Source organism: Seriola aureovittata, chromosome 5, assembly GCF_021018895.1.
Source record: "Seriola aureovittata isolate HTS-2021-v1 ecotype China chromosome 5, ASM2101889v1, whole genome shotgun sequence".
In the NCBI taxonomy this organism is placed as follows: domain Eukaryota; kingdom Metazoa; phylum Chordata; class Actinopteri; order Carangiformes; family Carangidae; genus Seriola; species Seriola aureovittata.
Window position 1 is genome coordinate 15,382,368 of NC_079368.1, and position 11,344 is coordinate 15,393,711.

The following is an 11,344-nucleotide window of genomic DNA, read 5'->3' on the forward strand; positions in this document are numbered from 1 at the left end:
TACACCCAGCGGCCTCTTTGGCCTTTTTGAATCCCTCTCCACATGTAAGTGCAGTGAGGCAGAGAACGTTTTTTAAGTTGTGAAAAAGCAAAATGTATCACAATATCAATCTACAGTATAAAGAGTAAAGAAAATAAGGTTTATTTGGCAGGCAGGTGTGTTAATGTGTGGTCTGTTATAAGATGTGGATGGGCTACAGCTTGATTGTATTATAAAAGATAAGGTCAACAAATAGATAATAGCTAAAGTCATATGACATAACTGCTGTTGTCTTAAAAACCCCTTATTCTGAGATTAGAGTCCACATAGTCATTTGGACTCAACAACTGTACATAAGCCTGTTGCTTATGTTACATTGGAACATGTTTCAAGTGTGAGTGGTTGCCACACCTCTTCACTTTTGAGAGTCAAGTCCTGAGCATGAATTTATTCCCATCTGATGGAAAACTACTGCTTGTATTCTTGTAGCTGTAAGGATGCAGTGCAGGGTAAACTCACCTCCACTCTCTCTATTTCATTGCACACCAACCGGCTGGCAGTCCAACAAACTAGACTGATGTGTTGCCGAATCTTTATCTAGAAAAAGCAGCTCTTTAAGTGAAATACTCTACATATACTGTAGCTTATCAAATATGCCCTTTAAACATATTTCTCCTATTTTGAAGTTCTAACTCAGACAGATAAAATTTGGAAGAGATCGAGCTCTGACAGAAAAAGGCTTGACTGTTACTGAAACCATTATGTGCATACAACCTTTATGATGATTATTATATATATTTCTTTATTACATGTTATTTATTTCAATATTGTCTATACCAAGCCAGCATGACTCTTGTATGCTGTGTCATGGATGTATTTTCTCCTGCTGTCAGTGTTGCCCAGTACGACACCAAAGATCTTCCAAATGTTGTTATAAAAAGGAAATGCTGGGCCGTTTCTTTATTACTTTACACTTAAAGTATTGTTAATCTTATATGTTAATTCATAGGTAGAACACAACTTTATTCCACACGTTTTTAATTTATTTAACTTTGAAAAAATGCATATCTTTTACATCATTTAGAAATTATGAGATGGTTCACATTTATTTGTTGAACATAAGAATAACATTTTAGTCTAAAGGGCCTGAGAAAATATGACCTAGGAATTTTCTTTTTTCATTTAAATAAGTAATGTAGGTAAACTGCACAAGGACAATTATTTCGTTCAACACAACAAAGAAAGCAAATATTCAAAATCAAACAATGACACAGGTTTTAAACATTGTAGCTCTGTGTCAGTAATGTTTTGAGGACATCACATCAGTGTGAAGAAAGATCTCTTTAGATGGTCTGAGATGTAGCTGCCTTTAGTCAGACTGTCAGACTGTCATATTCTCCCTCCACGGACTGAGGTCAAAGGCAGGGATGCTCGTACATTTAGTGTAACCGGACACTCTGAGCTTGTACTGGAAGGGCTTAGCTGGTACTTCAGTGATACCAGTGTTGTCACAGATGATGCGGGCAAGTGATGTTTCCCTCAGGGACTCCCTCTGAGCCTCAGTGAAGACTCCCTCGTTCTCCCACCAATATCTGAAATTGACAGTTTGTTAATGTCCAAAGTTGTGGCTAACTCAGCTATCTCCAGCTCTTTAGTACATGTCTGTCAGTAATGTGATTTCAGGTCTGCTTCCTGTCCGCTTACCTGTCTCCCTGGCGAATCCTCTGGAACTGAGTGGCAATCAGGCAGCCAAACAGGGGTCCCACTCTTCCTCCACGGACAAACGGCTCAGCCACTCCTCCCAGCCACACATCGATGTTGTCAGCTTTGCGATAGAGTTTAAATAGGCTCCTGGCCAGTTTCTTATTTTTCAGAACTTTTGCCAGTTGCTTCTGATTTCGTGGTTGGGACAGTCCACAGAACTTGCGCCATTGGTTGTAACCTAAAAGGGAGCATACAGTGTGAAGATAGGACAGTGTGTATGTTCTTTAAAGCCTGCAAAGACTTAGATGCAGACAACGTCCCACAGATACAAGTCAAAAAATACAGAGAGCGGTTGAACCAGAGTAATACCAGGGAGTCCATGGTCTCTTCCTCTCTGCATGTTGAGTGCACCCAGATCCAGAGCCAACTCAGTGGAGAATTTAAACAGCCTGTCCCTCAGCTCATCTGTCATCATGTGATCCTGTGTGTTCAGCTTGGCCTGGCGACCCACCAGCCCCCTCAGGATTGGGTCCACTCCACCTGAGGAGCCCAAGAGATAGGAACAATTTAACTTTAAAGCTATTTTGGATCTCAGTTTAGTTGCAGTTTGGTTATATTTTTGATTGGATTACTTATAAGCCTCTGTCATGTGAGAGCACTTATAGTGCTGCTGATGCCACTGAGAATGTTGCCCCCTCTCTGCAGCTCAGTGTAGGTTTTAGCTGCTTTGTGTTAATTGTTTTTGTTGCTCATCTTGTTTTGTGCCAGTGGTTCATTGTACCTAAGCAATTATCTACTTATTATCTGCTTGTCAGTTTCTGTCAAGTTAATGAGCTTGTTGGCCATACATTGAGAAAGGAGGTTGTATAAGACATAAAAATATCCCATCTTACATAACATCATGTAATGTCTTTGCATTGTTGCCTGAAATGACATGAGTATGACAGCTGTATAATACAGTTGTATGGGTGTGTCGGTGTGATGTTCCTCATGTTCTATATGCGCAAGTGTTCTGGTATACTATAGGTCTGATACACATCAGGCTGAGTATGTTAGTTATATGTCTCATGTGTTATTATCAGTACGGTTTGTTCTCTTGAATGTTTCACTATTGTTCATTAGGAATCTCAGTTATATATGTGTATATGTATGTATATATATATATATATATACATATATATATATATATACATATATGTAGATATAAGATATAAAGGAATAGCTTAAAGGCTATTCCTTTATATCTTTATACTCATTTATGTGTTTATCATTAGACGCTATTCGTGCAATTTCCATGGCAACCTTCAAAGACGATCCTCCATGGTGTGAAGAAGGCTCTGTGAAGCAGCTTGCTGGGGTATTCAGGGTGCTCTTGATATTTCTCATCAAGACGAAACATGAAAGGCTGAACCATCAGGTGAGCAAATCGGTAGGCAGCTGTGGCAAACACATTGGAGATGCTGGGGTCCACATTTTCATCATAACCAGGATAGGTGGACAGCTGCCTGGCGATGAAGTCTGGACCAACAATGTGGAGCAGGTAGTCTCTGAAGGTAAGAACCTGAAAAACAAAAAGAAACTGAGTTAACTGAACCACGCAAGGACACAATCGTTAATGCAAGATTTGTGTTCTTCATGCAGCTAAGCCCCTCTCTGACCTGGAAGTATCCTCCCATGATCTTGCGGGCCTCCTGGTAGAGTCTCTCTCCGCCCCAGTGAGGATTGAGTTCGGCCAGGGCACGAGCCAGACGGTTGTGCTCACGCATCAACAGTGTGTGTAGAGAGGTCAGACCAATGTTCTCGTTGCTGCGCTCATCACCTGGAACACAAAGCAGAAGGTTTTTAACAATCACAATCAAATGTTGTTGTACAACCACAATGTGTGGTTAGTACTTGCACCGCAGCTTGTTTACCAGCTTTTGTTGCCACTCACCAGCCAGAAAGCAGGGCACCTCCTCTACATCGTCATTAGTAATGCGGGCTCGTGAGGCACACATGTTGGCACCCATGTTGGTGAAGGGCAGGAGCTCACGGCCATTGTCAGTGTACTCTGTGTTGACTCTCAATAGACCCTCATCCGTGGTGAGGTTGCGGAGGAAGCGAGCTTTGGTATCATCTGAACCGTACACCTGGCCCACATCGATGAAAGCTGTGAGAGAGTTCATCTGCTGACGGACAGTGCTCGCACCAAAGATGTGGCCAGTGTTGCCTGATCCACAACCTGCTGATGAGCGGAAGAAGGGTATGCACTCCTCTGACTTTTTGCCAAAACGGGGGTCTTTCTTGGGAATCTGTTTAGACGACAAGAAGCAGTTAGAATTCACTGTGTGTGTGTGTGTGTGTGTGTGTGTGTGTGTGTGTTTGTGTGTGTGTGTGTGTGTGTGTGAGAGAGAGAGAGTGTGTGTGTGTGTGTGTGTGTGTGTGTGTGTGTGTGTGTGTGTGTGTGTGTGTGTGTGTGTGTGTGTGTGTGTGTGTGTGTGTGTGTGTGTGTGTGTGTATTCACATCTTTTCTTTTGTGATGCAGTGACACTGACCTCAATGGGGAAGCAGGGCTCTGTGCGTTCACAGCTCTTGTCGCAGTCAACACCATTATTGAATGAGCGGATGACAGGAGAGTGAGGAGTGAAGGTCAGGTCGTGGTCAGTCCATTGGCCAAAGATTGTCACCAGGTGAGTGTAGAGAGGGTCGCTCTCCACATCAGAGTTAGCTGTGCGCAGAATTCGGTTGGACACTTCCCTTACCTGGGGACAGGATGTAGACAATGATCACCTTGATGAAAGTGATTGATACATCTATCATTGATTATCTCTCATTTTACAAGTGAGAAAATACATTAAGCATCACTGCAGATGTGATTAAATATTCAATTTATAACAGCACATTGTTCTTTATATAGAATATATATATAAATATATTACCAATGGAAGCAAATGTTTGTTGACTCTCAGATTAGGGGTCCAGCCTTTAGGCAGAGAGGTGCCATCCTCATACTCAGCAGGGAGCCAGCGGGTGAAAGGTATGTTGGAGGATCCCCAGCGAGTGTTTTCTCTGAGGGAGAAAAAATCCTTTATTATTGTTTCTCTTTGTCTTGCACCTGGGTGTATCGTGAAAAACATGAACAAACAGTCTTATACTTGACTGCCAACATTCCAACCATCCACACCCACTTTAAGTTTTTGTAGTTGTGAAATCAAATGACAAAAAAGACAGAACTCAGGGGTGGAATCTTTTACAAGGTTCAAATTGACCACGGTGGCAAAAATTAAGCAGTCAATTAGCTTGATTGTTTGTTGCTTGTTCTTTTCCTGGTTCCTCTCTTAAAAAAAATAATCTAGCAGGTTCCTCACCTGTTATTGCAGGTGCTGCTTGCAGTGCGAAACTTGTCTAAATTTGGAGTTGTCTTGCAAGAAGGGACCCGGTGTCGGGGAGAGCAGCCGGTCAGATCAGCGATGAAGTGCAGATCCTCCTCAGAGATCAAATCTAATTCACAGAGGCAAGGGATAGACATTTTAGCTGACTTACTTAGTAACTTGAAGCCACCTGTATGGAAAATTAAAAAAAAAAAAAAAAAAAAAGACACTGTAGTTTGGATACACACCTGTGGCATTGATGGAGCGTTTTGGACGTCTGTCCAGAGACCTCTTGATCAGCTTCACAGCAACATCCATATAGTCTGCAGCACGGACAGCAGTGCGGGTTGGTCCAGCGGGTTGTTTCAACAGCCGCAGGACGTCTGAGGGACTCGCTGCATTCCTCCTGACCCGATCAATGCTCCTGTGTTGTGTGGAGAGGTCCATTTATCAGCACTTAGATGTCACTGCTTCTGATGCCATGAAATCTGCAGTTTGAATATTCTGATACATTCATGTTTTGCCATTTATTTTTCTCTCACTGCAGAACATGTGCAGCAAATCGAGCAGATGTGTGCACGCACTCTTTTCTGGAGTACTCATAAGCTGAGTCCACAGTGGCCTTTGCTTCAGTCACAGCTTTTTCAATGACACTTCTGCTGAAACGTGATCCTGATGGGGAAAAAAGAAATCTCACAGTAAATCTGCTCTTTGTTGTTAAACACAATCCAGTCACCTGTCTCTGTGCTTTCTTTTTCTGCATGATTTCTTAAAATTGATGGATTTTTTTTATCTGCAAGTTTCAATTCAATTAATGTCAATTCAGTAATTACAGCAAAACACTGTTTCAATATATCTTCTCTGATTTCTATTTTTTATCAATTTGACAAAATAAACTTTAGCAAGAGACTATTTTATACACATTTATAATGTCATAGATATGAAATTATTATAATGAAATTATTTTCCAATTTCATAATACTCACCAGCATTTACATGGCTTTGCAAACACAGGTAAAGACCGACAGCTATCAGACACATAAACCATTTCATCTCTGAAAAAGACAGGCACAGTCCTGTCATGTACAAAACTGATTATATACAGATTTTTTTTTAACTTTTCTTTAAAATCCTTACTTAAAAATATATAACGAGTGCATGATTGCCTGAATGTGAGGTGCATCTGCTATTCACAAGTATGAAGAAACACTATGTGAAAGGTAAAGAGTTAGACAAGATGCTCGACCACAGTACCTGTGACGTCCCAGTTTGATCCTCCACCTGCAGTCAGGAGTCAGTGCATTTTACACCAATTTGTCCTCCATATATATATAGCACTTTCTCTGTCAGAGAAATCCCCATTGGTGACACCTGGGGCATCTTTGTTCGAGCAGGTTCCGAAAGAAATGGACATGTTGTTTAACAGGAAACTAAAAAACCTGTAGGACCTAACACTTCAATTAACCGCCAACACAATGCTCTAAGTGAAAATAGCCCCATGAGGGTCATAAGAGGGTCATTTGTGTCAAAATGTTTTCCCTACTTCCTACTTTCATAGTTTGTGAAGGACAGCGAGTGAAGGGATGAGGTAAAATCCTATCAAATAAACTAAGCGGGACTATTATACAGACAGTTGGGCATAACTGACTCCTGCCACCGTGAGTCCATTTTCAGAAACAGTTCCTCATCATTTAAAATCAGTAAATGATGTCGCCTCTCTGGCAGTACCCAACAGTTTACTCAACACATTCCTAAAGCTTTTACCTGGAATGCAACATGATTCAAAAGAAAAAGAAAAGTGATTCTTTCATTTAGTTACTGAAACAGAATTGAAACAAACATCTATTTTTACTTTATGTAAGAATCTGCCTTGCAGGAGTCCAGATCATTGTCCACTGGTTTTTGCAAATATCAGACAAGAATTGAAACATTTCTTAATGAACTCTCTCATATTTCGTCACTTTTGTTTTTTGCTTGTTTGTTTTTTTCCATCTCTTTTTATTTCACTACTTGGTCTAGAGACTTCCCAAAAGTAGGAAGAGATTCATTTTTCCAACATATTAGTATGCATTTCTTAGTAAAGTGTGTTAAAGTTATTAATATTCAGCATTTTTTTATTTATTTATTGCTTTGTTTTTTTTTTGTTTTTTTATTGGTGACAGTTTGATTTGTTTTATAGAGGGACAAGATTAACTATTAAGTTGCTGTTTTTTGTGGTTTATTGAGTTTGAACTATCCTTATCTTCTCTTGTATGTCTTGCCTTAATGCCTTTCTATGTCTTTGAATTACATTGTTGTTGAAAAATTTGTTTAGTTGTTAGTTGATAGTTCTCTACAAATATTTTTTTGGCAGTTGAATAAATTCTCGTGGCCGCTGCAAAATTTACAGTTGAAGACCTCACTTTCAATTCAAGTGAATTAAAATGTATAAAACACAGCATGCACAATTTTCATCAACCTGTGTTGTGGACTTAACAAAACATACCATATCAAATACTTACGACTAATGTATCAGGTTATTATCAGGTTATTTCCTGATCCTGCATAAGTGTCATGGATTTCCTCAAAGACAAAAATAGCACTAATTTGGAAACAATAAGGTAGATTTGCCATTGCTTTCATTCAGGCATGTGGCCTTTCTGGTTTTGTTACTTGACTTCATGACAGCCAGTGATAAGTTAGGGATGGTGACACTGTCCAAGATTTACTGTATGTTTGTTAAATGAACATGAGACATAAAAACAACATTAGTTTTTGTTAAAAAAAAAAGCTTGTTGTTGTTTAGGCAGAGCAGAGCTATAATAATGATTTTTAGAGTGAGTGCAAGTAATATATAATCATAAAAAAAACACATTTTATTTAGCCTAAATGCTGTAATGTTGGTAATTATATCCAAATGGAATTACATGCTGTTTCCTCATCAGTGATTGTTTCTAGTGTTAAGTAAGTTGGCAATGTGTAAGTAGGTCATTTACTGACAATGATGAGTAATGCAGGAAAAGGAAAAGCATATTTTGCAGACCGAAGGTTTTTATATTTACAGGCTGTCATTCATACAAATGAGTGGTTCGTCTCATGGTCTTAAATAATATCAATACGACCAGTAATGAAACTAACCTTAAACTTATCAAATATTGTAATTTTACATTAAAATGTATGAAACTTTTCAGGTTATAGGTCTATGTGTTCTCTATTGGGAAAACGCATTTTCTCTCCAGGAAACTGTGTGAGGTTGAGCGCTAATTGGCCTTCTTCTTCTTGAGGCTCCTCCCTGTGTTGACTGATGAGCACTAATGTGTTCATTCTTTGCATTATCAGTCTTGTGAAATATTACTGTAAGTGTAAGAGAGAATTTTACATTTCATTTCTCATGTCAGCAGTGGTGATAAGTAGCTGTGTGCTGTACATTTTTGAAGCTCTTACTTCCATTGTATTCTTCTTTAGTTCAGAATGAAATATTGTACTTTTTACTCCGGTACAAATATTTCATGTTAGCTACTCCATACTTTGGATTAAGACTGTACAACCAACATATCACCCTATAATAAAACATTGTCTTGTTTTCAAATAAACTGTTAACAATATATTAAATATATGAATCCTTTACCACGAACTGCTGCAACATTAAAATTTTAATTTATCTGCAGCCTTTGATGCTTTCAGTCAAGATGCACAATGAAACCTGAGACATGTTTTGCCAGACAGTCCCTGAACACAGCAGACAAAGCAATGCCAAAACTAGACTGGTGTCTTTTGATAACCTTATGACATCACCTGGATGAGACATCTGCAGGCTTTAAAAAGCAGGTTGGGCACAGGCTGATGCAGCATGGATACTTCCTCATCAGACAACTGTCGTCTTAAAATAATTAGTGTACTCTCGGTCACACGACTTTACCAGCAGTGCGGTGCCATTAGATGCAGAGGACGTTGCACAAAAATAATTGTACTGTAGGCTATAATTACCTACCTGCCCCACCTTTTCATTTAGTATACCGTCATAATCCAAAATTTAAACAATTGTTATACCAGTGTGACTGAGGTGCTGTAAAAACCTACAGTATGTGATTGCAACACAATGAATTACACAGTACTGTAAATTTCATTTAAAAAAGAAAAGAGCCCATGTAAATGAGAATTGTGGAGTGGGAGAATTTATGATTCATTTATGATTCATGAAGAAGATGCTACAGCTTTAGAAGGCTTTTCTAGTATTTAGTGTCATTAGACATTCTGAAAATTGCACCTGCATTGTTTAATAATCCAATTGATTCCAGTGATTGTATTTAATTTATCATTAAACATAAAATTAGAAGAAAAATCTACTTCCAAAACCAGCAGCTGCTCTTACGCTTATCGTCATGCAATATTCACATGGTCTTGGCTGTAGTACATTGGTTTTCTCTTTTTATTGTAGAATTAATCTCATATATATATATACTGTATGTATGTATGTATAAACTAAAATAAGAAGATCCTGGCTTGCAAGAGAAAAAAAACAAATTGCTCAAGAGCACAAATAGCTCCAAATGATTGTCATTATCCATCAACTGGACAACAGTTACCTAAATGTATCAATTCACTCCTTCCCCTCTTCCCAAACATTACAAAACAAACAGCAAACATATCTCCTCCTGACAGACAAACTCCCATTTAAAATGAAAAAGACAGTCATCTTAGTGCTTTTAGTGTCTCTAAATGTTAGTTGTGAGGGACTTAGAGTTCAGACCCTGAGGTTAAAGAATCTCCACTCTTCAACACCAGTGAACTGAGAGTTTCTTTGGTTGCAACATATTCAGCAGAGTGAGACCTTGTCTTTCAGTGTCAGGGCCATAAAAAAATGTGAAAATCCCTGCTAATTATCTGATGTTTATCATCAGGTTGCCTTTACAGGGAAATAGTCTCAGTATCTACAGTCAGACAGCTGAATGGTGTTTCAGGTAAATAGCTGATTTACTTGATTGAAAGGAATGGAGTGACTCTGGTATGTATAAGGAAAACAGAGATGCCAAACTGGAAGAGTGACTAACTTTACCGAATGTAGCACAAAGTAAATTTAAAATAGTTATAGAGTTAGTTATAAAGTTACAATGAAAAAAGAAGAATATATATAGAATTTGTATTTAGTAGATACAAAATTAAAAATATATGGGAAGTGTGTGTTTTTGGTTTTGCACAAGAAAGCCTCACTTTGTGGATTATATAATTATTAATTAACAGATTATTTAAGTAGTCCTTATTAAAAAACCCTGTTTCAGATTGTTACATTATCAGAAACAAAAAAAAAGGTAAAAAAAAACAAAACAAAAGAGCAACAACAACAAAATCCTATTTCTGGGTCATTTTTACATGGATAAATTAACATGTACAAAGAATTTTAATGTTGCAGCAGTTCGTGGTAAAGGATTCATATATTTAATATATTGTTAGCAGTTTATTTGAAAACAAGACAATATTTTATTAGAGGGTGATATGTTGGTTGTACAATCTTAATCTGCAAAGTATGGAGTAGCTAATATTTCATTCTGAACTAAAGAAGAATGCAATGGAAACCCTCCAGTCAAGTAAGAACTTCAAAAATGTACAGCACACAGCTACTTATCACCACTGCTGACATGAGAAATGAAATGTAAAATTCTCCCTTACACTTACAGTAATATTTCACAAGACTGATAATGCAAAGAATGAACACATTAGTGCTCATCAGTCAACACAGGGAGGAGCCTCAAGAAGAAGAAGGCCGATTAGCGCTCAACCTCACACAGTTTCCTGGAGAGAAGATAAATGTGTTTTCCACACCAGCATTGAAAGATAATGAACTGCTAAAAGAAGTCCACCTCTGCACACAATTATAAATAAGAGCAAAAACAATTGTTGTGAGGACATTAGGTAACAGGCTAAAGAATGCACTATGTCAATGGCTGTCCCCACAGGTATAATGGAACAAGTCTGCTTGTGTGTGTGTGTGTGTGTGTGTGTGTGTGTGTGTGTGTGTGGTGTGTGTGTGTGTGTGTGTGTGTGTGTGTGTGTGGTCACTCATGTATGACCATCTGTCTGCAGATTGACTCTCCATCGCACCTTCGTCATTGTCTTGGCTTCTTTTGTCCTCTGGGCATGTTTCTTTCCGGTACACTGCAGATGGAACGTGAAAGTTTGTTTGTAGTCTTTCCTCATATTTGGTCCTGTCTGCCAATTATATCATGCACTTCCGTAAAGGCTATTCCCAGTGTAAGGAAATACTAACAAATAACTGGCATATTTATTGTTTGCATTTACAAAACTGAAGAAAAACCTGCATGTCTACTCTGTGT

At 38.5% G+C, this 11,344-nt stretch overlaps 1 protein-coding gene across 1 annotated transcript; it reads right to left on the reverse strand.

The window, feature by feature from the left end:
• Positions 1-1,345: 1,345 nt before the first annotated feature.
• On the reverse strand, positions 1,346-6,086 carry LOC130169989 (eosinophil peroxidase-like). The gene is made up of 12 exons (XM_056377062.1): positions 6,020-6,086; positions 5,618-5,705; positions 5,282-5,457; positions 5,031-5,163; positions 4,602-4,731; positions 4,218-4,424; positions 3,617-3,974; positions 3,342-3,502; positions 2,986-3,244; positions 2,053-2,223; positions 1,684-1,921; positions 1,346-1,571 (listed from the first exon to the last, which is right to left on the reverse strand). The coding sequence occupies exons 1-12, from the start codon at positions 6,084-6,086 to the stop codon at positions 1,361-1,363; spliced, it is 2,199 nt and encodes a 732-aa protein (XP_056233037.1). The 3' UTR covers positions 1,346-1,360.
• Between the last annotated feature and the right edge of the window lie 5,258 nt (positions 6,087-11,344).